Source organism: Pseudopodoces humilis, chromosome 5 (genome assembly GCF_049639895.1).
Source record: "Pseudopodoces humilis isolate 2021_Gansu_Grassland_sample_001 chromosome 5, ASM4963989v1, whole genome shotgun sequence".
Lineage (NCBI taxonomy): Eukaryota > Metazoa > Chordata > Aves > Passeriformes > Paridae > Pseudopodoces > Pseudopodoces humilis.
This window is the reverse complement of record NC_142204.1, coordinates 63,806,485-63,833,309: the sequence shown is the minus strand read 5'-3', so window position 1 is coordinate 63,833,309 and position 26,825 is coordinate 63,806,485. Positions and strand designations below refer to the sequence as shown.

The 26,825-nt window shown below is 35.5% G+C and overlaps 1 protein-coding gene across 5 annotated transcripts in view; it reads left to right on the top strand.

The window, feature by feature from the left end:
• PCLO (piccolo presynaptic cytomatrix protein) overlaps positions 1-26,332 on the top strand; it is a 328,066-nt gene extending 301,734 nt beyond the window's left edge. For all 5 annotated transcript variants that reach the window (XM_088054917.1, XM_088054916.1, XM_088054918.1 and 2 more), the window contains 3 exons: positions 15,908-16,042; positions 16,639-16,784; positions 21,298-26,332. In XM_088054917.1, the coding sequence (XP_087911043.1) occupies positions 15,908-16,042; positions 16,639-16,784; positions 21,298-21,438 (422 nt within the window). In that variant the 3' untranslated portion in view covers positions 21,439-26,332. The remainder of the gene's footprint in view (positions 1-15,907; positions 16,043-16,638; positions 16,785-21,297) is intronic.
• The last annotated feature ends 493 nt before the right edge of the window (positions 26,333-26,825 follow it).

Below are 26,825 nucleotides of genomic sequence, written 5' to 3'. Positions count from 1 at the left end.
GAGTCCAGGACACTTCATGAACACCCATTCCCAGCATTATAAAACCTTGGGATTCACAACCAACCTTCAACTTATATCCAGCCATACATGATCAGACAGAAAGATGTATCCAGTGCATCTGAGCTCTCCAGGTCCCTCCAGCAAAAAGGAGCAATGAAGGAACTCAGTTTGCATTCATGCTACGGCACTACTGACTTCTATCTCCTGCAGCAAAACTCTGGAATCAACTGGACTTGCTTTCATGCAGAAGTGCTAACTTGTTGATAGCACCACAGCAATATTTAAAGCTCTTTTCCTGAAGCAGCTTTTCTTTATTGTTGACAGTAAAATGGATGTGCTATGAAAAGAGATTTTTGTTTTTGAACAGTTGGGAAATAATGCAAGGACCACAAAACAGATTCAATATTCTTTAGGCTTCTTTAAAATGAGCAAAACTAAAAATATGTAATTGATGCCCAAAGCGATTTTAAAAATACTGAAAGTCCTGGCATTGGAGACAATGGTTTTTTTCCACAAAGCAATAGATTTTTTTTCATGTTCTCATGACAAAATGTGCACTGTCCACTCTCTTCTGCTCAAAACAGAGATTAAAACACTCTTCAAATCAGTTTTTTTCCCAAGGTCACTTGTACAATGAAAGCAACAATTTTTCTTTAAACAATATTAATTTAGAAAATGTCTTTGTGGTCATTATTATTGCGTACTGGGCTGCAAAATTAACCATGCAGGGAGCAGGTCATGGGAAAGGATTCTCCCTTTCCACTGGGTGCTTGTTAGTATGAAGAAGAGGAAGCCAGACACTTCTCAGAGCTCAGCAGTCAGAAATAGGAAATAGATAACATTCACAAGCTGAAGTAAAGCAAATTCCAGCTGAATAAGGGGAAAATGAAAAACAAGCTAAACCAACCAACCCAACAAAAACACACAAAATAAAGTTTTGGTTCAAAACTCTGCAGAAAAATCTCTGTTCAACCTCATCTAACTTGGAAGTTAACCCTGTGAGTTTAAGGTTGGACTGGAGTGCTCCAGCAGTCCTTTGCTCTATGAATCAATCAGTTTACAATTTATAAAGCACACTTTAAACCACAATTATTTCTGAAAAATGTCTTTTCTCCTTTCCCTGAACCTCGTCTCATCCTTCATGGTGACATAAGGTGTGTGCTGATTCAGGTTAGGTGACTAACACAAAATCAATACCCTGGGGTGTGGCAGGGAGGGGCTGAGGTTGCAGTAGTAGGATGATTTCTGCACTAGGCAGCTGTACAAACACTGTGGCTGCAGGAGATGAAGTCAGGGGCACTGTGTGGGAAGCAATAGGCAGGAGCGTGGAGAGAGCTCTTTCAGCACCAGCGCCTGTTTATGACTTTTTAAGAATTGGTGATTAGTTACAGGTAACAACCTTTTCAGCTACACTAGAGATGGTATAATTTTCTTTAAGGGAACATGTCATCAGGAAGAGTTTAAAGCAGCAATCTGCTTCAACTGTGTATTGAGAACTCCATAGTATTTTTCATAACCACTGAGCTGGTTGAATTAATTGAATAACCCAGGTAATTAGGTTCAATTGCTTGATGCTCCCTGCTGCCACTGCCTACAATTAGTGTATTCTTTTTCTTCCCTAATGACCACAAGACCTGGATTATCTCATCACAGGCTTTTTAAATAAAGGGGTATTTAAAAAAAAATAAATTGTTAAATAACAGAAAAAATCCCAAGCCGGGTTGCTTATTTTGCATATTTTTTTTCTTAGGGGAAGGAAGATGGTTTTATGGCAAATCACTGAGAAAACCTCAGCAATTTTTTTTTTTTGTTAGTGCCATTTGTACCAGTTTTGTCTTTTAACAGCAGAGGAGTTAATTCTGCCAGTGCCTGTTTTCAAAGCATAACAAACAGCTTCCAAAATCAAAAAGCACACTGCTCAGTGGGGTAGCAGACTTGCTTTATGTTTCTTGAAGCATTCTTGATAAAAAATACTCCTTTGCTGGAGCATAAATGTCATATGGAAAAAGAAAGTAAATTCAGCATGAAGCTTGAATGCTCCTTATTCTGTTGCCTCTATATGCTTCTCTGAGGTAGTTTAGGAAAGTAACAAAGATTACCAATATACATTTAGTTGCAATTACTCTCCTTAACCGTAGTTGTCTCACCTTTCTGATTAGAACTACTCATAATTACTTATATTTTTGTGCAAATAATGATTGTAAACATATATTATAGAACCACTATCCTTTCTAAATTTTAGGTGTTTGCTAACTACCACTAGCATTATTATTATTAAGGCATAAACCCAAAAATTTTACAAAGAAGAAATAGTGCAATCTGCTGAAAGTATTTATCACAAAAGATCTGAGATAGAAATTTTAATTTTTTGATGGAAATTGTGACTTTTAGATTACAGTATGATGGACACTTCAGGCTAAACTCTATTTAATGTAGAGTTGAATGTAGGGTTGTTTATGTTGTTCTACTGAGTTGTATTGTATGGACTTTATTTCAAAATAGGAAGTGGAGTGCCTTGCACAGGATAATTGTGAGCCATTTCAGTAACAAATTTGCAATCTCCCACATCAGTATGTCCTTGGTCAGAATCATGGACTTAAAAGTCTACATTCTTTCCTGCAGCCAAACTGTGTTGGGAAGCAGGAATGAAAAAATGCCGAGAAGTTAAATTGATGCTCACATGAATTACAATGTATACATACACTCAAATTTCAGACATGAAGATGGAAAAATGTATAGATTTGATTAGTAAATAAAGCTTCCCTCTCTTTGGAAGAGCTACCAATAGAGAAACCTTGTGACTTTAACACTGAGTGGAACATGAATATTTCAGCACTCAGAGACTTGCAGTTCAGCAATGGATCCACAGAGTTTTGCTTGTGAAACCTCATTCAAGGGTACACTAGTGGTGCATGTGGCCAGGAAAAAGTAAAATTGGGCTGAAATAACTTCAAAGATAAAACATGGTCTTCAGCTTCTTTGGCCTTGAAATCCTGTGTTTCACAATGATAATTACAACACAGAAATAATTAGCACTACTACCAATCAGTAGGTCAATTTAAATTCAGGGGAGTATGAATATGTCATATTTTTCAAGTCAGATGGACAGCTTGATCCTGCTTTCAGGAAGAAAACACAGGTCAATTTTACATGAATCCAGATATCATACTTAGAATTTGAGAAAGTTTACTCATAGATTTTAGGAAAACATTTCCTTCCAGCAGTGGATCATAATCTGAATTGATATTTAGTGACACACTCTCAGGGTTCTTGATCTAATCTGTATCTCTACCCTAATATTTGCATATTTAAATATTTCTGCCTTTATTTTTATGTTTATGTACTCAGTGATTTTCTTTCGTTGGAAACTCAGTATAAAGCTGTTCAAGTCACTAAATAATGCCAAATGCTAATGAGAACTACTGAATCAGCTTCTGAATCCTTTTTTTTTTTTCTCAGTCCTCAATAATTTAATATTTTGTATTTTCCTTTAATCAGTCAAAATGATTTCTGAGATTTTATATAGCTGTTAACATTTTTTCTGACCTAGAATTAAAAGACTGTTTCTGCGAGAAAACATACATCACAGACAGTTTTTCCTGACAGATGCAGAAACAATTCATTGGGCATAAGGTTGCTCATAAATAGCACTCAAATTGCAACCTGACACTGGTTCCTCTATGTGATGAGGAAGGAGGAGTTTGATATGATATTTTATTGCTCTTCACAAGGTTCTCTGCAGTGGTGCTGAGTGTCTCAGCTGGCATGTCTAACCATGGCCAAGCACCAGCTTGGCAAGTCATTCTTCATGAACATTACCCTAGGGGTCAGTGTATTTTCTTGGGTTTGAGCCGGCTCCGAGAAGATATTCAGTAGTCATATTGTGTCCATTTACGGTTTCTAAAAAGGCAATGCTGTAGAGCTTTTAAAAATTCTTTACTTCATCAAGACTCCTTTTGTGGTGGCTCTTCAGGGGAAGGTATCTTTCTTCAGTTCATGTGAACCTGGAGTTTTAATAAATCTGTATATCAGATTTTTATTCAATCTTCTCCCTTATAGTACAAAATTCTTTCTGAATAAGTTCAAAATCCAGGAAAATGTATGTTCTGATTTCCTAAACCTGTCTTAGCTTTTAGTGTAAAGCTGTACCCTGCCCCCCCCCAACTTTCTGTTCTAAATTGATTGTAATAATTGATTGGGTTTTTTCCATGTCCCAGGTATTTTACATTTGAAAACACACCAGACAAGTTTTAAATAATATTATGCAAAGAATCTATGTTGCACTTTCTGCTTGTGGGGTCTTGCAAAACCCTACTTTTAATTCCCATATGAACAACTTTAATTTTTAAATGTAAATTATGAGCAAGCACAGTCATCTTCAAAATAGCAGTATTAAATCTCAGAAATTCTTTAAAAAATCATGAGGGTTGGCCTCAGTGCATAAAGTCTATGAAGCATTAACTCTCAACACAAGAGACTAAACTCTTCTAGTTGCCAGAAAGTAAATCTACAGATGTCAGAGCATTAGCTCACTATGAGATACTCCTTTGTATTCATTATTGAAAAGATTCAGCTAATTATAAAAGTTCTATTGCATGTACAGTGCCCAGAGCAGAAAAGGATTTTCAATTAGTTACAAAATAGTTGCGTTTCTTTTTATCTACAGATAGATGGTGTATGCTTCAGTGACTTCAGAAAATGTAGGAAGAGTTTCTAAGCCAGACAGATATAAACACCAACATATGGGTGTTTTCTTACTCATCTTTTCTGATGTAAATCATTTTAAGAAAAATTTCATCAGTAAAGTTTTCCAGTTGCAGGTGAAATTGATATAAAATCCAGGTGAAGACCAAGAAATCATAGGTTCAAACCCCCTTATTTGGAACACCCTCAGATTCCAAAACGGGATTACCTCTTTTCTGTTTGGTGCCAGGAAGAGGTCCCAGCATCTGAGAGGAACCAGTCTCTGACTTTTTTTTCTCTAAAAAGTCCTGAAAATATATCTTAGGTGATCATATTGAAAATTTTCAGTCTTGTACTATAAATCATTTCTTCTTGCATCTCTGCTACCAATCTATCATATTCTCCCATTACTGAATGCTAGGCCTGTCTGTTTTACTAAAATCCATAATTCCCAGATCACCTTTCTTTGTGAGAGGACTTCTACTGTCTCTCCCATTTCCCATGGAAGTTCAGAAACTCAGAAACATATGTGGCATTTTCACCCCTACAGAAAATTGTGATCTCTTTTGAAGCATCATTTTGTCTACCCAGAATATGGACTTAAAATTTTGACCTTTGCCATTGTTTTTTATGTTATATATAATTCCAGTTAACTGGTTTCTTACCAGTTCACAGACACTAAATAGGAACACATTTTCCCCTTCTCTTTTTCGTTCTATCATTTCAGTCTTCATCACAAATCTCTGAGTGGATTTGCGTAAGTGCTGTACTGTCCCGGTACTTTTTCTTCTGCTCTAGGTTTTCTATAATATTTTTAATTCAAGCATATCTCTTGGAGTTTAGCCATATATATCAGTTCAACAGTGCAATGAAATACCAACTTTAAGATATGTCTGTTATAGCAGCTTGAGGGAACCAGCATTGCATGAAATAAAGAATAATAGCACTGCTGCATGCTGAATAAGAGGGAAAATGTAAAGTATGCATTCCAATGAAAACCAGGTACATTAGTCTATAAAGACTTCTGGTGGAAGTTTAAAAACTAAAAACAAAGAAGGGCACTTAATAGAAGACTCTGGGCAGGAGCCAAAGGGTAAATTGGTATTTCTCCAGACTGGCAACTTTAGGAGCAATGTCCACATTACTGGTAAGATGCTTTCAGGCATCAGTTCTCCGTGGACTATAGAACTCTGAATTTTGCATAATACTATGGAATACTCTGCAGAAAATTTCTGTTCATCCCTCCTGAGCAAAATTTGGATTAACAGGTTTTTTTTATTTTTGACTGAGTTATTCCATATTTATCCTGATTAATGGAAAAGATCATCCTCGACTGCTCTGTTGGACAGATTATGCAGGTAATAGAATCCCAGTAGTGATTACAAGTCTTCATTGTTATGCTAAAATTTCCTAGGTTCTCTACAGGCAGCCCCAAAATACTCTGATGGTCCTGCAAGACAGATTTGGTTTTCTTTCATATGTTAGTCACAATGAGCTTTGCTAGAATTATCAGAGCTCTTACTGTCACACAGAATAGGCAATGTCTCATACTCTTACATTTAGTACTCCTACTAGAAAGTATTCTTTCAGTAATCATTCTTATTAAATAATAATGAGAGAGAAAGAGTATCTCAACAGTGGGCTGCTACCACTGCACCAGGTAACGTAAGTACGCAAAAGGAAATCTATTAATATAAGAGCATACCTGTCTTCCACATGAACAGTCAGTGCAGAAGCTTTTGCTCTGGTACCCAAGCTGTGCAGCACACACGGCTGTGCTCTCCAGTGTGTAGCTCCAGGGAGGTATGAGCAAGACTTTAAGCATATTTCACTGAAAGTGCCTCAGAGCTGCAGTATAAATCTGAGGGGGAATCTGGAAATCATGATGTGAGGAGTGAATAGGCACGTTCTTACCAAAAATTTTCGTTTCCAGCTATCATGATAGTGTGCCTACTAGGTTTATAGCACAAAAGAGTGCTAACATATTGTGTTAGCTTGGGTATGTGTATGGATGTATTTGTGTATACAAATACCATCTTCCACCTCCTCAAAGAAAGCCTTATAGAGTTACATATGCCACCATGTGTTAAGTAATTTTTTTGTGGGCTATAAATGACTCGGCCAAGCTGTGAAATGAAACAGCTTGTTCCACTGCACTAACAGTGCAGGCTCAGTGCTTATTGTCTGTGCAGTAAATGTTCGATGAGTCACTCTCCTAACGAAGACACATCACATGTCGTTCTTACACCAAGTCCTTTTCACTGTGTATGCATCATTGTGATAGGACAGCATTATGACAAAGGGAAAATATCAAAATAGACTATTACTTGCACTTTAAAGTCAGAAAACAGTGGTACCTTTTTCAGTTTGATTACCACTTTTAAAGACTTCAACCTGTCTAGTAAAAATAAGCCCGTATTAGATGCTTGGGTAACATCTACTCTTGAAGTTAGTATTTTACTTTTGAACTGGTTTTCTATTTATTTTTCCAATGAAATAAATTCTCTAAAGACATGCACCTAGTTTATCCATCTGCCTTTGAAGCTTAATTTTTTTTTTTTGTTTTCACTAGACTATATGTCCAAAACACTGCAAGGAATAAAAAATCACTACTTCAACATCCCTCTGCCAAAACAAATAGGGAAGTTCCTAGGTGTTCCTGTTATGCAACACATTCTTGGGTTTACATTCAAATACAATATGACTGTTTCTGCTTCTGCCTGACCCACAAGTTCAGCAGACATTATATAAATAAAGTTTGCTTTCATGTCATTCTGCCCCCTTCTGTGTGGTCAGCAGGTTTCCCAACAGAAAACTTCTTTTTGCAAATGTGACCTGCAAGCATTTTGGTTTCATTGCTTTCATTTTTAGCTGGATTTTTAAAGGAAATACATTGCTCTTACAACATTTTCTAAGTACTCCATGTATTTTTTAGGTTGGTGAATGTTTGTTTACATCCCAAGTATAAAATATTCTGTTCAAATAATTTGTCTCTCTTTGGATTCCCAAAAGTAAATACAATAAATGAAAAGCCTACTTGGTAATCTAGTTTTTCCTCTCCTGATATCATGCTGCATAAGGCTTCTGAATTACATTTATAATTATTTGATCCTCTTTATTATGTCTTTAAGGACATTATCCATTATCTCTCACTACCATCCATGTGACTAGTTTTTCTCCACTTAAAATGCTTATATTACTTCCGTGAAACTTTCATCATATTGTTACATAAGACAAATGGATCAGTTTCCTAGGATTTCCAGTGTTTCAAGTCAGAATTTCTAATTTCTCAAAATCAAGTGGACACAATGAATAAATAAATCTGTTTTGATATTCACATTTTCATATGTATATTCAGAGTGAGAAGGTGTAAAATGTTTCATTATTTTGACACAGAAAGTGAATGCTGTCTCAGAATGGGCTTTGTAATTTCAGACTATGTTGTTGAACTTTCAAAAGCTTGCTTATCAAAACTGAAAAAAAGATAAAAAATGTTTTTACCGTGAGAAAGGGCAAGTAGCTTAAAATCTGTCATTTTTTAAATGAGAACCTAAGCAAATCTAGCAAAATCTTCCCTGCTTTTGTATAGGTGAGACCCATTTTGTGTTCTCATACTGACATGGAAAAAAGTGCAGACTCAGTTGTCCTACTTTAACAATTTATGCTGTGTTGCACAAATATTATTGTAGCATTGTGCAAATACTTTACTGAACTATGGGTATGTCAAATTCAGACTTTTACAAGCAGTTTGCAAATTTTTTCTCCCTTTAGCAACACATTTTCTCTTTGGTAAAGCTGCAGTAGAATAAGCTTAAATATCTAAGTTTCACGTTGCTCTGTATGTGCAACATTGGTTTTCTTCTTCTCCCTGTATGAAATTATTTTTTATACAAAAAAGTCAGGGCAAAATGTGCCTCTCATCATCAAAATTTCAGATGTGCTGTGGCAAGCCATCTTTTATGCAGCTGAATCTACAGCCTCCGATATGTCTCATTATATAAGATGCTAAAATTGTGAAGACTATGAATAGATATTTAGACTTGGGCAGTGATTTATGGTGAGGATGAAAAGGAACAAAGGTGGTTGAAGAGTTTTTCCTTCTGAGATTGCATAGTTTTCCCTTTCAGATCCAGGCTGCACTTATCTTTGAAGGTCAATTAAAATCACAAGAATAATTTCAACCATCATTTTAGCTTTCTCTCAAGTTTTGGCTCCTCTAAAGTTATGGAAAATGATGGAGCTCTAAATTTTAATTTTTATAGTTTTAGCTTAATTTCATTGGCTAAAAATCTGTTTTTTAAATGAAAGCCATTAACTTGCCTTTCAACTAACACTTTAAAAAATTGCAGGCACCTCCAAAGGCATTTATCCATCCAAACACTAAAAGTTTAAAAAAGGTATTATCCCTACTGCCTACAAAATTCAGAGAGTTTGCATTAGACATAAACACTTCCTTATGATTGGCCCTGTTGTTACTTTGTAATTCTAAATCAGAGATAAATTTTGGGGAAATCTGGTATTTGAAGGAATTGCAGAGAGGATGTTGATAGAATTATCAGTTTAGAACACAAGAATTCCTTTCCACAGAAGTGGAAGATTTATAAATAAGAAATAGAAAGTACTGAGTTAGTTGTGTAAATATCTTGACTTCCCTCACTTCATTTTCTTTCTCTCTCTAGCCACTACCAGTCAAATGAACATGGATATTCTGTGTTCATCTGCATTGTTGAAATCAATCTGTGGAGTAACTTCTGATCACCTATATTTGATATTTACATGTCTCATTTTCCCTCCATTTATTCCAAATATCTCTATGGTACAGGGATAAGTCTGATTACTGGGAAAAAAAAAATCTTGCTGGGGAAGCCTCTGATCCCCTATACTGTCATTCAGGTTACTGGCTTAGGCAACTTCTAACACTAGTGGAACTTTCCTCAGATTCACCTCCGCTAACATTATTCCTTCACTATACTCTTCCCACTGCCTCACTTTTCCTACAACATTTAAGAAAGTCACACAACAGACATAAGCTGGTTGAAATTGGGTTGGTACAAGTACATGTCTTTATTTTTCATATTTCAACATATTGTGAAATATCAGTGTTATTTTCCCACACATCACATTACTTCAGATCAAAAGTTTTTACATATGCCATCAATGTACAGACAGAACTGCGCTTCAGTTTCATTTATTTTATTTGCAATTTTTTTGCATTTTCCTTTCAAAAAAATTTATAAAACCTATGGAAGGGAGGCACATACAGAATGACCAATAAATGAAAAAGAGCTTATATTTTTTCTGGGAAATATTCCACATCTCAAGAGGCAAAGGATTTTCTCTGTTTTCAAAAACATATTATGTACAACTTTATTTTTTTTTTTTTTACTTAAAATAAGGATTTAGGGCATACAACTTTTCTCTGAGCTTCAGTTTGTCCCATGAGCTGTTGATTGCACTGTGAAGGGCAAACCAAGTATCCAGTTCCAAGAGGAGCAATAAATTTCAGAACATATTCAACCCCATATTCATTGAGAGAGATCCATGGTAGTAATCTCAACATATATTTAAAGCACTGTGAGAAAGGAGGAAGTATCAAAACTGTATTAGATGTCTGATTTTTTTCTTACTGCAGAAGAAGAATGAATATAAAACCAGCCTACAAGAGAAAACGGGCAATTTTCATAGAGAAAGAAATTCACGTGCAAAAGGTAAAAGACAAAAAGAAGGACATAAAAAAAACCATAAGGACAGAAAATGTTGGAGCCTGTAAACACTGGGGAAGCACTGTTTATGAAGGTTATTCATCATTATTTTGCAGTAGCTTAGGCAGTATCTCATGCCCAAGGAAGAGGATGAAAAGCATGAATGCAAACAGCTGGTACTGCAAGTAACTTGTGTGATGGTAAAAAAAAAAATAAAAAAAAGAGAGAGGAAGAGTTGCTTAAAAAAGAGTGGAAGATTTTGGCTGGCATTTTAACTTCTTGATATATAAACGTTTAAAATTATACTGACTACTTTTACTTTACCTTCAGTTGTAGTTGTTTAGCTCTAATACTGAAATTTATATACTGTATATATATAGCCTACTATTTGCAGTAATACTGAATTATTTATTGCAATAAGAGCGTGTTATCTTATTTTACTGAAGCACAGCTGTCTGCTGGAGGACAAACTTCTGGTTCTTAAAATAGCATTAAAGGAATCCAGCAGAAACATATTTCTTGGTACAACGTCACTGTGTTAGAAAATTCCACCTGTACAAACTTCATGGCTTACTGTGGAGACATTCTTGACAGTGGCAAGGTCCTCATCAGCCTTCAAAAGACTTCACGTTTTCTCCTGGGATCAAACTCCAAAGTTCTGTCCATGTTTACACAATCAAAGTCTTGTCACAGAAAACCCAATCCCAGTTACTAAATCCACTATAAGAGATGTTATTAACTCCATCTCTGAGAGATGAAATCTAAGAACACAGAAAGCTACTAGGAACATGGGTCTTGTGACAGCACCCATGTTTTTGTGTTGTCTAATCATGTCCCATATTTTAAAGCTGTAATTTGGGTCCTTATTTTAATTCAAGTTATTGAGACTTGGATTGGAATCTCAGATTACTTAGATTTGATGACATGCTACTGTACGTTTTAATTCTCTAGATAATATAAACTTATCCTAACATTGCTGAATACAAGATTTTGTTTATTTAAGAAGTATATCTACATAGAAGTATTTGATTTGCTTGATTCTGGAATATATTATTTCTCATTACACCATGTTAGAGATAACTATACAATTCCAAGTCATTAAATACCTATGATACAAACGGTAGTTAAGTACATCCAAAAAATTTCTTTATTCTATCAATAAACGCTGTACAAAGCCCTCAGAGGTACATTAATTTAATCTCTTAGTGTATCAAAACAGATAAAGACCTAAGAAGATTATGCATCTCTCCAGTAGGCCAATATCTCTGGAAGCTATTTAGAAGGACCTTCCTCTGATTTAATATCTTTCACCATAAAGTGTCTGACTCCTGAAGCTCCAGAAGAGCATTTCCTACCTATTTTGTTAAGAATAATTTAATGTATAAACCTCATTTGAAAAGAAAAATGCTGGGAAATACTTGTTAATATTTTTTCCCTTGTATTTTATGTTCAATTCCACTGCTCTAGCACCCCCCAGTCACTCTTCTGGAACAGAAGGGCCCACACCAATTACACAATTATGAAACAAAATGTCAGTTTATGTATTTTCCTGATTCTGTTTTCTGGCCATCTGGCGTCCATTCAGGAAATTACTCAAGTATGATGTTTATCAACTAGCAGCGTTTAGGCATCATATATTTAAATTTCCAAGTTTAACCTACTCATGCATTAGCCATCTATGTGAAAATACATAGTCAATGTCAGAAAGCAATTCAAATTATTCTAAGATAAAAGTTCAAATTATCTCAGAACATTACATTTAGACAATTGAACTGAATAAAATTCCTGCCATTCTGCAGTGAGATTCACTTGCTCATTTAATGCATTGCTGAATTAGCCTTGATAACACGGAATGATGGGTGGTAACTACTTGCTTCTGTCTTGAGTAATTCTGTTTGACAGCAGGCATTTGATTAAAAAGGAATGGGAGCACAATCCATACTTATCAATCTCTGGAACTGACAACAGGGCAGATGACACATCCTGTGATTTACAACAGCAGCCAATTAAAACTAATAGGAAAACTAATTTACCTTTCACAATGCAGAATGTAACACTTCTACTAGAACAACAGCTTTGGTGTTGCCATCACCACTGCAAATTTAAACTCCTTCTCAAATACCTTGTAGCAATTTAGTTAATAACAACCTCCTTTTAATTGCTAATTAATTATTAATAAAACTGGTCCCCAAAAAAGAAGTGTGCAGTCATTAAAAAAATCAAAACAACAAAACAAGGATGTTTTTAATCCTATGTACAGATATAGATATATTTAAGAATTGTTTGCCTACACTTGGCATGTTGAAAAAGTGAACATGATGCTGTGCGTGACTGTGGTCCTCTTGTGGTATATCAGTAAGTGTGCATTTGACACATGAAACAGGTAAATTATCACACTAATTCAGTTTAAACTTCTCTTATTCTTTTCAATTTTTACTGTAGCATAGTAGAACTATAAAACATCTCTTTTTCACTCCTTGTTTTCTAAACTAAATTAGACAGTAATTTTTTTAGTGCTTTACTATATGGTTCCTTGTCACTGTGATAATCTGGTTTTGCACCTCTTCAATCTGAAAATAATTTTTATTGAGGAAAATTTTACTACTCAAATTATTTTTTTTTCATTTCCTTGGGAAACCACAATAATACTTCCCTAAAAAAGACATGCACTATCTCATTTTCAGAGTTGTATTGTAGCATTTATTGTCATCCAATGTACCAAAATACCTGCAAACAGTTCCATTCTCACATCACTTATGACTGATGTTTTCTAAACTTCTATAAGAAGGCAAAAGGTTGTGAATGGCTGCTGTATATTTTGATTTATTTCTACCAATGTAATCCTTGGGGTATCCAATCCCATCACACCCTGAGGAAGTTTATTTCTGTCACATCAAACACATGACACATTCATGTCCAGCTCAGCCCACTGTGAACTCTCACCAGCTCTTAGATGGTTCATTATTAACCATTCCCTTCATCAATATATCTCTCATTTTCATTTAAATAATCAACTCTACAAAACAGGGGACATCTGCTCTATTTTTGCACACCCACCAAAGGAAAGATCTAATGAACATATATGAGAAAGGGTGAAAAGCTAAGCAGTAGAAGGAATAGGAATCCCTTCTCAGTCTACAAAACTGGTGGGTTCTGAAGTGGTGATTTATTCTAGTACAATATTTCATAAGGCTGGTGTTAAGTCTCCTTCACTCATGCTGTGGGAGAAATGAAAATTAGTATGGAAGCACAAGAAAGCTATCATCCTTCATGAGTTTTCAGCTGTTTTCCCCAAGATGCTTAAACAGTCAAGCAGGATCTCTTGTCCTAAAGAGTATTAGGTGATACAGAATAGTCCATGGAAAAATTCCAGATGCTGAGAAATAGTTTTGGAATATACAAATATATTTTCCTGGAAGCATATATCCTTTCTTCTGGCTCACAGCATCCAGTCCACCTCATCTCAAGTTTAATGCATACCTAAATGAAAAAGGAAGCACTAAGGCAATCAAGATGAGGTCCTAACAACTAATGCAAATAGAGCTTAAAGGACAGAGAGGGAATAAACAAAAAAATCAAGTACATTTTCCAGAAAAGCCTGTGATTAACTAAAAATGTCCTGAAACTGATATTAGGTTTGTCCTACAACTGTCCATGCTGGGCTTTTTTCAGGTTTCCAGGAGTCAGTGCAAGAACCAATACTGATCACAAAATCAGTTTTTAAGCACCTTTCAAGTGTGTCATGTCTTCATCTGAAATTTGAGAATTTTATCTACAGAGAAAAGAAGGCATTATAATTTTGTCTTTCCTTCAAGTCACTCAAAATCCACATTTTAACCAAGATGGGCCCAATGGAAACTCAACACTTTTCAGGGAAAAGGCATTATAACACCAGGGATATAATGAATAACAACAGGGACATTGTTGGGCGTGTCATTCCTTCTTTCATCCCAGCTACCAATGGTCTTTTCTGCTGACATCATAAGATGAAGACTTCATTATATTTGCACAATCATGTAGCAGGAAAATATGCTATTATTGCATATTCAAACTTATAGGAATGCTTTTGTGATTATTAAATATTGTGAAAGAATTACTTGCCTTACAACAGGTCTTCTCACGCCTTAGCAAAAATAGAAGAAATGCTGGCCCAACTGAAGCTGAATTACAAATTTATTATGGACTGTAACTATATTAAATTCCAGCTTTGGTTTGTGAGAAGAGTTAGGAGACAGTTTGTGGTTGTGATTATTTGTTATTACACTTTTACTCATGATGTCTCAAACTATTTTAAGTAGGGAAAAAAAAAAAGAATTGACATACGTGAAACAGAAACTGCCATTTCTAGAGAGTGTTATTCAAATTTGATTGCACACTTGTGATATGAGAAGTAATCTTTACATGCCACTTGGCAATTTAACACTCTTTAATTGAGAACCTTCTTCAGATGTATCATAATTATTTACTTTCTGCAGAGTTGCTTTGCACCTTACAATATCTTGTCACAAGCTTCTAGAATTTCCAGCAAAGTGTTAAAGCCTGCTAGCACCAGAAACTATGTAATAAAGAAACCCAGTGGCTTTATGGTTTGATTTCTTTTGAACTAATGTCTAAAGAGAAGAGCAAGATGAAATCAAGTTTTCAGTGGCAGGACAAGAGATGTAGAAGCACAACCCCCACCGTGACATGAGAGAACTGAGGTGAGGATGCTCTGCTCCCACCTCCCTACGCATTTGGAAGATATAGCTCTGCTGCACTCTGCCTGGCTTCTGGAAAGGCTTGTGGGAGGACAGGCAGAGGAAAGGCAAAAAAGCTTTGTCTACATTTCCTTCTGTGCCTTCTCTCTATCTCTGAACTGATTTAGAGAGAAATCCATAAGGTGTAGAAATAATGGGCCTGTATTTCTACTCACATAAGCAGAGAAATTACCTTTACTTTTAAAGGTCACTCTAAGCACATCCCTTTAAACTGTGAGAATGATATTGCTCCATGTATGTAGGAAGGTGAAATGAAGTGCTGACTTCACCAGCTTTACTTCATTGCTTTTGAATATCTTACTTTTAACACTCCATTGAAAGTTCTCTTTCACCTTTTCTTGCTCTTTTTTTTTTTTTTAAAGGAGATAACTTCAGACTCTTGTAGTAAATGTTTCTGAAAAGGTGAATTGCAATGACTGTTATGTGACTTGTAATGACTTCTAGAAAAATTTCTATTCTTGGGAAAAAAGTTCCACTGAGGCAAATACATTCTAAATATCTTCTGAAGCATATAATCTAGTCATACAAGTGTATGCCATGTACCTGCCATTTGCTCATCCAAGCTATAGATTATCTTTACACTCCTGACTTAAAAGTATGAGCTATAAGTAAGCTATAAATACTATAAAAAAAAAAAAACAAACAAAACCAAAACTAAATTAAGCAAACAAAAAAAACCCCATAAATTTTCACTTCTCTCCAAGTTAGAAACATACATTTGGTTTCCTTTTATATTAATAAGGGTTGTTTTTTCTGCTTTTACAGGTAAAACACAGGTTATGGGTGAAATCAAGATTGCATTAAAGAAGGAAATGAAGACAGATGGAGAACAACTGATAGTAGAAATCCTTCAGTGCAGAAATATCACATACAAATTTAAATCTCCAGATCATCTTCCAGGTATCACTAAGAAAACAGCTTCATGATACTTTGAAAATATAAAGTAGATTGTGTCTTAGCATCATCACTAAAATGGAAAAGAAAATTGCATCTTAGCCAGGATGACATACTCTACAGGATTCTTTTTGAAGTGCTTTTTTTCTCCTATGAACAACTTTGACGAAAGTAAAAACATTTTGTAGAAGCAAATTAACTCTCAAATCAATCCTCTTTTTAGTTTACTTTTTATTTTAAAAATTAATCCACTTTTAATTTTAGTAAAAATCATAAATTTCTAGATTATTAAAGAATAAGTATAAAAAGTAGAGGATTGTATTTTTGTGAAAAAGCTTTTTAAAAACAAAATCTCATGTTTAATTATATTTTCATACATAGATAAAGATAATGAAGTATTTTTTCCTTTAATGGCAGTATTATAAATGCAAAATAATTCCTTTGGATTTAGTTGGGTGAGTCCATTTCTACATCATGTGAATGAGAACAGAATATGACTTTGTAAAATATAATTTTTTCACAGAAATTCTCCTCTGTTTAAACCATTAACAATGATTATTTAAAAGCTTCTGTATTTAACAAATTGAACTATTCTTCCCCAGACCTGTACGTGAAGCTGTATGTTGTCAATATCTCTACCCAAAAGAGAGTAATTAAGAAGAAAACCAGGGTATGCAGGCATGACCGAGAGCCTTCATTCAATGAAACATTTAGATTTAGCTTGAGTCCTGCTGGGCATTCTCTTCAGGTACTTCTGCATTTTGTTAAATCCTAATTTTGGATGTTGTCTGTGCTGTGCTATGTGCATTTGAGCTCAATCTTCTACCCCAGTTGTTTGCTGAACAGAGAAAACTAAAAAAAAGTAACTCAGTTATATAATAATGGAAATATCAGGCTAGAGGAGACATTAAAAAATGGATTACTCCATCACACCGCACTGAGGAAGAGTATTTATAGATCAGGTCTGAAAATTTTAGGCTTGATCTGTTCTTAAAATCCCCCAGAGAAGAGAGTTATACATGCCTTCCAAGAATAATTTTCTATGTATTTAGGAATTTTAGCGCAATATCAAAATTAAATATGTCATATTTTTAAATTAAGTTCCCTTATCCTTAAGTAGCCTTACAAAGTACAAAGGAAAGCTGATTTGTCTTCTTTTTAATTTAAAAAGCATAGGGTTTACACTGAAAGACTGTTTCTTATCTCTCCTCTCTACTTTTCCAGGCTAAGTCAATCAAATTTCTTTAATATGTCTTTTTGCCTAAACACCTAATAATTTTATCATTCTCTCAATTTCTCCAGCTTCTTTAAAAGTTGTGGTACCTAGAATTTGACACAATAGTCAACCTCAGATGCTGAGAATTCAGTAATTCTGCCAAGAATTCAGTAATTATGCCAAGCCAGATATTCTCTGGTACATTTGTATTGGAGCTGACTTTTTGTCAGTCTGTGACACATCAAATGATGCAAGGGACTGGCTCAGGAATAGTCCCTCTCCTGTGTTTTAGTTGCTTAGACAGATTTGGTCATATGGCCAGACTTGCTTTTTTTTTTTAGACAGGTTGGATTCAATTTGTCTACCTTCATTTATTTTTACATCAGAAGAGAACACACATAAAACATATATTCAGGCTTCCTCCAGTCAGTAGAGAGGGATAAGAAATTCAAGGGGTATCTGCATGCCAGCCTTAAAAGTCAGTGGAAGGCATTGTTGGGCACATCAGCATCCAGCTAATGAACCTATAAATCTGTAAAACCAGCCTGAATGAAACAGCTCTATTATGGTGACCAAAGTTAATCTGGATTATCTAAGTGCCTAAATTATGTTTATTGCTTGTATCCTTACTTAACATTGCAATCAAAATGGATGTTACTTACAAAACATGACCCCTAAAATAGATACTGTTTTTCAGTTTAAGAATTGACATTTTCTGGGAAAAGCTAAAGTGATCAATAAAGTGATCTTGCCAAAATTTAAAAGCAAATTAAAAAAAAAAAATGTTTCCACTGGTGGTTTGAAGAGGAAATCATATAGGGTAGACCAGTAAAAAATTCACAGAGTCCTAAGGAAAAATAATTCATCAGGATTTAAAGAGGAAGATAGCGGGTGACATACCCATAAGAACAGTTGGCCTGAGACTTGAAAACATTTCCTCTGGAACTCTGAGAATATAAAGACAAGAGGAGATTGAGGGGAGACCTCATTGTGTTCTTCAACATGCTCCTGAGGGGAAGCAGAAGGGCAGGCACTGATCTGCTCACTGTTGTCACCAATGACAGGACTCAAGTGAACAGCCTGAAGCAGAGTCAAGGAGGTTTAGGTTGGATGTCAGGAGAAAGTTTTTCACCCAGAGGGTGGTTGGGCACTGGAACAGGCTCCCCAGGGAAGTGGTCATGGCACCAAGCCTGACAGAGTTCAAGAAACATTTGGACAACTCTCTCAGGTGCATGGTGCCATTCTTGGGGTGCCCTGCACAGGGCCAGGAGTTTGTCTTGATGATCCTGATTGATGTCTTTAAACTCAGCATATTCTATGATTCTACGATGCATGCTGATGCTGCACGCCAGAGCTAAGAAAGAGATTGAAGGCCATTAAAGTATCATGTAAAAGTATCAAGGAACAAGTTTAAAACAAAGAGAAAAGTGAAATAAAAATTGGAGTTTGAGCCATAAAATATATTGCCTTTATATAATGTACTAAATATTTTCACTAGAAAAAGTAATTGAGAAAATAAAAGGATACATTTTCAGATGAAAGACATCAAATTCTGTTAAATACAAACTTACTGCCTGTGACTCAAGAAGTCAATGGTCCACAGACCTCAGCAGGTATTTTGAGAGAGTATAACTACTTAATTGATTTGCTCTTATATGCTGCCATATATGCTGCCCTCTGCTCTTTTGGAAGCAAAATATTTGTTTGGAGAGAGCTTTAATCTGACTCAGTACATCTGTTTCTATGTGCTCATCAAGCTCAACAGTCGATTTGTTTCTATGGCAATGCATGAACCAGGATGATTTGAATGCTGAATTTGAGTGATGAACATTTAGGGCACAGAGATGGACACAGTCCAAAAAGATTTAGGGAGAGGGAAATTAAACAAACCAAGAATTTATAGAACAAAAATGGAACTGGAAGATGATGGGAGAAAATAAGATCAGAAAAAGGGTGTAAGATGAGATCAAACATAATAATAAAAGACAATATAAAGAGCTATGAGAACCAACAAGAGGCAGAAATTAAGACAAGGCACTGCAGTCTAAAAATCAAGAGCTGTGAATATTAGCCATAAAAATGGGACCATGAGTTGTTGAAATAAAAAAAACAAAACAAAACAAAACAAAAAACCAAACAAAAAAAAAAACCAAAATTGAGAAAAGCTTGAATTATCTGGTACAGAGTATTGGGAATAAATAAGAAAAAAGTCCCTGGGGCTTACAAACTAAGACTAGCTGATACAGGATAACAATTTAAGGCCTGGAACACAGAGGAAACAAGGATGAGAGACACAAGCTAGAGAAGATAGATCCTAGGGTTCCATCTGGGAGGAATAGGGAGAAGGATCAAGGACAGAACTAATGAAAAATGGGATAATATTTTTTTTTTTCCCAAAACTTTGATTGTCTCAGAATGAAAACATTCTGTGGAAAACATTTTGACAGTTTTCAGATGGGCACTTTCCTTAGCCCCTGGCAGTTTTTATCTCGCTTCTCTGATTTCCCTGTTCCTTGGCAACTCACCTGGGACCCTTCTGGAAAGCATGAAGCTTCTGGCTCCTGGCTCACTGCAATTAGAAATACATAATGTCCTATGCAAGGCTAATCAGGAAAACCCAGAACAACAAATTTCACAGATGTTCTGGTTTGGCTTCCCAGCTTCTGTGCAGTTCATTCTTCAGCAAATACCAAAACTAGGGGCCTAGAAAGCCATCAGTACTGGAGGCAGGGTTCCTATTTTCCTCAAGGACACGTTTTCTGATGAATGGAGTTTCCTATTAGTTCAGTGCCTAAGAGTTTTCCCTTCTCAAACATGTTGACTAGTAGCCATTACGTACCTAAGCTGTCCAGGTTGCCAATTAATATCAAAACTGGACAAGGATATAGGAAGCCTATTCTAGAAAACATTTCCATTTCTTCCATTTTGAAATTTATTTTTTATTTTATTTGTAATGTAAAGTTTGCATTTTTTACATTGCTTTCCAAATAAGAATGGAAAATTTTCAAAAATGGTGAAGTTCTTGATTCTAGTTCTTCTACAGATCTGTTACATTTCTACTGCCATGTGGTTTCAGCAGAGTACAAAACCCTTGTGTTCTGTCATTTTTCTTCTAGCATAGATCTTTGAAATCAAACAACAAAGCGCCCTTTTTTCTCTCCTGCTGGTTCACATGGAGAGTGACAGCCTACTCCCATTATCATTTCCCTTGCTTGTTTCTTCTTGAGGTCTGCTCAGTAATAGTGAATATTACAAACCTGCTACTGATCCTGTCATGGAAATGCAGATCTTCATTATTTCTTTCTCTTTTTGAAAAACTTGGGAAGTTAAAAAAAAAACCAACAACATAACCAAAAACAAAACAAAACAAAACAAACCCAAAAAAAACCCAAAAAACCCAAAACCCAAAAAAACTCACATTGTGCTTGTTCATTTGATTACTTAAGAATTAAGAAATGCTAAATATTTCTGAATATGTAACCATAACTCATGCCATGAATTATAAATATTATCAAATACATTTTCTTAGAAACATGTAAAATGACCCTACAGATCCTCAGAATGAGACAAGTCCTTCAGAAAAGTGTATTGTTTTCATGGCACAAACCTCTTCACTTGGAAAATATGTGGTTGGATGACATTGCACAGAGAGCCTTGTACACTCAGTCTGCATCAGACTTCCACAGACTTAACAAGAGCTCTACTGCACTTGCACAAAGCTTTATCATGTAACTTAAAACTTGACCTTATGCTCATCTTTGGTAATCAGCAGGTGAACAAATTGCTCATTAATATTAAAGATTGTCATCTTCTAATTGCTACGTCACATGATAAGGAAACAGAAGCAGAAGATTCAATTTTTACAAGGCTTTCTGCGAAGGGAGAGGTGACTATATAAAAAGTGATGGTCAATGTTTCTTTTCTGCATGTAGAATATTTGAGCTCAACATTTCTGAATCTTTCCTGTTTTGCTAGTATTATGTTATGTGCACATTGATGATGATGATGATGATAATTATTATTATTATCATAATTATTTTCACAGATTCTGCTTGTCTCCAATGGAGGGAAGTTTATGAAAAAGACACTGATTGGGGAAGCTTATATCTGGCTTGACAAAGTGGATCTAAGGAAAAGAATAGTAAACTGGCACAAACTGTTGGTCAGCTCCACACAAACACACTGAGCAGAGCTGTCTGCTTAGGGCACAAAACATGCAGAGTCTGCTCTAAACAGCATCACTTCAAGAATATAGTTTGATATCATTGTGTTTAGCTAGTCTTTCAGGATACAAAGTAGAAAAGAGCAGTCTCTGGGCTACAAAGCACACTTAAACGAGGGCTAGTACACTTATTTTTGCTGCAAAACACAGCAAAATGAGAAGAAAATCTGGGCCCAGAAGTTAAAGTGAGGCTGTTTGAAATGAAGACTGATACGAGGGCTCCATGTTGTTGGACTCTTTGTGAAGAGAGTAACTGTGAAGGAAATGATGAAGGCTGGTGGCAGGTGCTAATGCAGAGCTCAGCTGCAGCTGGAGGTAGTGTGATGGGAAACGCAGTCTGGTTTCCTGTGCAACCAGAAGGAGATCATTTTATGCAAAAGCACCTAGGGTGACTGACTTTCCAAATCTCACTTATTAAAAGTGCAAAACTTGCTCCTCTGCACCTTAGGATCTGTGATAATTTGCTGTAGTGAGATTATGCCACTTGACACAAACTGCAAGGTGTTTGCAAGAGTGGTAATGTTATTTTACATTACTTTTTTCCTTCTTTCTTTTTCCTTCAAAAACCATGCTGTGGAGAATCAGATCTGATTGTTTCATTTGTTTCTGTGTATGAACAATGGATATAAACCACTCTCCTAGAATGTGATGAATAAAATTATATAAACTGTCAATAACTTGGGATGTGGTTTTAAAGAGAAAGGACAGGTTATAAATGACACTACATCAGAAAGAGAAAATGCTGCTTCAATGTCAGTGACACAGTATTTCACCCCACCCTTTGAGTCAGAATGTCTAAGTCAGTTTGAGATTGAAGAGACTTAAGCACTGGGATTAATGCAGTTATTTCAACTGGTCCTCATGTTTTTCAGCAACCAGTCTTGCTCTGAAACTGTAGAGACAATGAATTATAGGCTATTTTGTGGGCACTTTGGAGCAGGAGCCCCACCATGCCAACAGTGACCCTCTTGATGCAGGGCTCTGTATCAACACTAGTGACACACTTGAAATCTAAGGGGAAAGGGCAGCAGGGCAGTTCCTGACTGGATGCTGCAGCAGTAGAATGAAGAATATCCTCTTGCTATCCCAGGTGAATGTCTGAGTATAATCCACTCAACAGCATGGCTTCTCAGTTAGGAGAGAAGTAAATAAGAAGGCAACTTGCAACTTTTAAATCTGTGTCATCACTTCCAAGCAAAAAGTCCCTCTTTCAGGGGTTTGAAGCCAAGCAGTTGGTTCACTTGGGAAGAAACCTCTGCCTGGCATGGCTTAGGCTGGTTGCTGTATTTTCCCTTGTACCATGCCTGAAGAAAGGAGAGCTTTTTCTCCCATTCCTAAAAGTTTGTTAGAACCCAGGAATCAATGGCACTAACTCCCATGTTACCCAGAAGTCACTTAATATTTCACTTCAATAAAAAGTAGTTTCCCTGGAAATATGATCTCATGACCTTTGCGTACTTAAAGAGAAAATTAGCAAATTTCTGCATGTCAGATATTTATTTTTCTGGCCCCAAAAAGACTTTCCAATTTTCATTAAATTATTTAATGTACATTGTCTTATATTTTCTGAATATATGTAGTATACTTCCACAGGTTGTGCAAGACTAGCTGAGAATATTCTTCTGGAAAATATTACATGCTTTGAAAAAAAGGAAAAATAAAGCTTAGGTTATTTAGCAACTGGATTGACTGGGAAAAAGCTACACCATTTAATCTGGTGACACTTCCCACGTACAGTTTTCGGTTTATGTTTATCAATTTAAAATATCAGCATGGAACAGGAATGTGAAAAGAAACAAACAAATTATATCAATGTTACACACACCAAGGAAACTCCTGTTGTTCATAACCTGCTGGTAGCCTGCTTAACTTGCAAGCAGAGCAATCTTACCAAAATCTTATTAGCTATCTTAAAAACACAACATCACTGACAGTGGAAGTTGGATGTGTGCTTTAATGTTGAATTTTATGCTTTCACCAGTATATGTATACCCTACCTCTCATATATTTTAAGAATAGTCTTCTGGAGTTATTGTAAAAATTCTATGTTTTGATGTTGTATATGTTTTTATAAGAAAATTCTTCAAAGAAAAAATCCCCAACTGAAACAAAAAAATCCTGTGTGGATACATTTGACATATGTGTTGCTCTCTTGGTGGGTTATCTTGCATTCCTGATGACTATACTGTGTTTGTACTTTGAAAAAAGACCCACAAAAAAAAAAGTCTGTGTGAAGTGCAAACCATGAGGTGTGCAATTTTGTGCAAACTGCTGGTGATTTTGTTCTTGCTAAGATTTGCTACAAAGGCAGCAAGTCGCACTGGTAGTTGCTATGGAGATTTCTGAGAGGAACGAGCAGTCTCTGGCTGCCCTACTGGAAGCCTGTAATCATCATCTGGAATTGAGAAAGTGGACAGGCGTGCTTTGCTCTCACACATACAAATGTGGCCGATATTTTATTGAATACTTTTGTTGAGTGGTGGAGCTGTGGCTGTAGGGAACATCTGCCTTTGAGGCTAATCAGCTGTCAGTAACTGGTTTAATTCAAGCATCTTTGGTTCTCTGAACAACACACAAAATGTTTCTGCATGTTGAAATGGCAGTTTTGGACTCCTGTCGTGAAACACAAAGAGTAGAGTTTGTGAGGAATGTGGCACTGCCTTGGCCAGCCACAGAAGGCACGGGACTCCTTCAGTGTCACCCAGGGCGGGCGAGTGTCAGACGCATTTTGGGAGCAGCATTCTGGGCCCAAACACCCGGCTTTCTGAGGCAGCATCATTCAGAGGGCAGAGAATGCCACCAAAGTGTGCCAAGTTCCTTTTCTTGACCAAATTTCTAGGTTGTACTGAAATCACTCTATGCAACACAGATTCACGTTTGAATGCATAGTTTCTTTTTTTGTTGTTTATTTGTTTGTTTTATGAATGAAGTCAGGAAAAACTCTCATGACAATGTTTTTTAAAAAAAACAATCAAACAAGGACTATTAGTATTTTTTTACTGGTTTTGTATATATCTCAGTATATTTTTTTTTCTTTTTTCTCATTATTTTTGTTTCTTTTATCTGGCCAAATGTGCTCAGACGTGGCAACAGCTTTTATTATTTCTGAGTGATTGATTATTAATGAGTTCACACATTTCTATGATTGCTTTGAAGATACACATTGCAGGGAGGCAATAGCAGAGACATTTTAACTCTTTTAATTCATAAATCTGCTTAGACAACAGAAATTGAAGCTGCTTCTTAGTTCAAGCCTTGTAGAGTGGAAACAAGCGGAAAAATGAGCAAAAGCACAGTGTGTGTGTTTACAAATGACAGGGATTTATAACATTATCATTGTTATTAGTATGCATAAAATGAGCAGCAAACAGCCACTTTTTTTTTCCAGTTTAAGACTAGAAATGAGTTTCTATGATGAATGTTGAGCTAGTTCTTTGTCATTACACTTTAAAGGGATAGTATCCAGGGGCAATGAGTGCTGCTTCTTTAACCCATGGTTTTACATTACATGGATCCTGTATGGAAGAAAAAAAAGCCAGTTTAAGTCAGTAACAACCAACCTCCTGACTTGAACTGGCTTTAAATCAAGACCTAGGAAATATTCAAGTTATTTTTCTGGATGCTGGATGTTTGCATGGCTACATTGTGGGATATGGTAGCTGGTAACCAGCTGATATTGATTCACACTTTGAGAATGATGATGAAGAAAAAGAAGGCATCTATTATATTGTAAGCTAGTGTGAGCCCAATAGAGATTATTTAATTAGGATTTAGTTTCATGGAGATATCATAAAGATGTTAATAGTATTTTTTTAAATTATTATTTGAATCATAACTGACACTATTTTTAACTAGTTTATTTTCATTGCTACGATGTTGAATGTCCCAGATTCATTATTTGAGTATATATCTAGATATGTACATACCTATGTGAATAGCAGAGAAAATTTGTGTGAGTGTAACTTATAAAGGTAATTAAACAGAGGAAATTTAGCATAAGTATCCACCTACATTATATTTAAACTCTAGTCCTACATGCCTTGTGACTTTTCAGTACACCTGGCATGTAGGATGAATTGCTCTTTATAAATACCTGTTGCCTTTAGAAGGAAAATAGGAAGAATAAATGAAACCGGATACTTTCTCTTTAAACCATAAGAAGCATTTTAAGGTTTTCTATATGTTCTGTTTTATTATTTTGAAAAAAATAATAAGCAAATATATTGATGAGCTCAAAAGTTATAATATATATAGATATCCATAACTAAAACTAGATGATTTGACCAGAGTCATTTTCTTAATTTGTTACCCTGTAAATAAATATACATTTTTGTAAAACAAACTGAGTTTAAATTATTAACTTCACTTGACATCTAAGCATGTGAGTGTGTCCTTATTTGATTGTACCTTATAGATGTTCAGTGATGTGCTCAGGTGCTCAACAATGGCTGACTAACATGTGTGCTGTCATGCTACAGACAACGTGTACAGCAGACACAATGTTTAAAAAATCCAAAAAACACCAAAAAAACCCTGCAAAAACAACAAAAAAAGAAGAATAGTCCTTGGGCAAATGTAATGTTTCCACAGTGAATGTTGCATGCATAGGTGGTGGTTTGTTGATATTCATTTCGTTTTGAATTAATTTTAATTTCAATTTTGCTTCCAGAATCATCAGAAAAAATGAAAACAAAACAGACTTGTTCTAAAAATTGTAAAAACTGAAACAGAAGCAGTATGAGATTGTATAAAAATGCTTGTAAATCTGTCCCAGTTTTCACTTTATGTATAAATCCATGCCATGGTTTTGTGGTTGTATACAGGATGTATCTTGAGAACTTATGCAAATTGTGCTCTATAAAGGCTGTTATCCCAGTCTGACAAATAAATATTTAAAATATCTGGCTTGGTTCCTTTTTCATAATTAACATGAAAACTTATTTTTCTGGTTTATGTTTCCCATTTGTTGACCACAGTGGTTTTATGGTGCTGCTGTACATAATTCCTATACTTTTCTGTCCTATTTCGGCATTGGCAGGGTATAACCCCTCTCCCACACTTCATTTTGAAATAAAGGATAGTTCATTCATCAGAACTTTCTTCCAGACAAGATTCAGAACCAGAATAACATTCAGCTTGTTGATATCTTCATACAGTTTATCCTATATAGACAACAAATATATGTGCATACAACAGCACAGTTTAGGAATATCCAGGGGTTTTTCTCCTCAATGTGAAGAAAATGTGAATTAAAAATGTAGCCTAACTCTATATCCTTGTAAACTCCTGATGGAGACATAATACAAAAAAAACTTATAAATTCTAGAAGGATTTTCTCTGGCTCTTTCCTT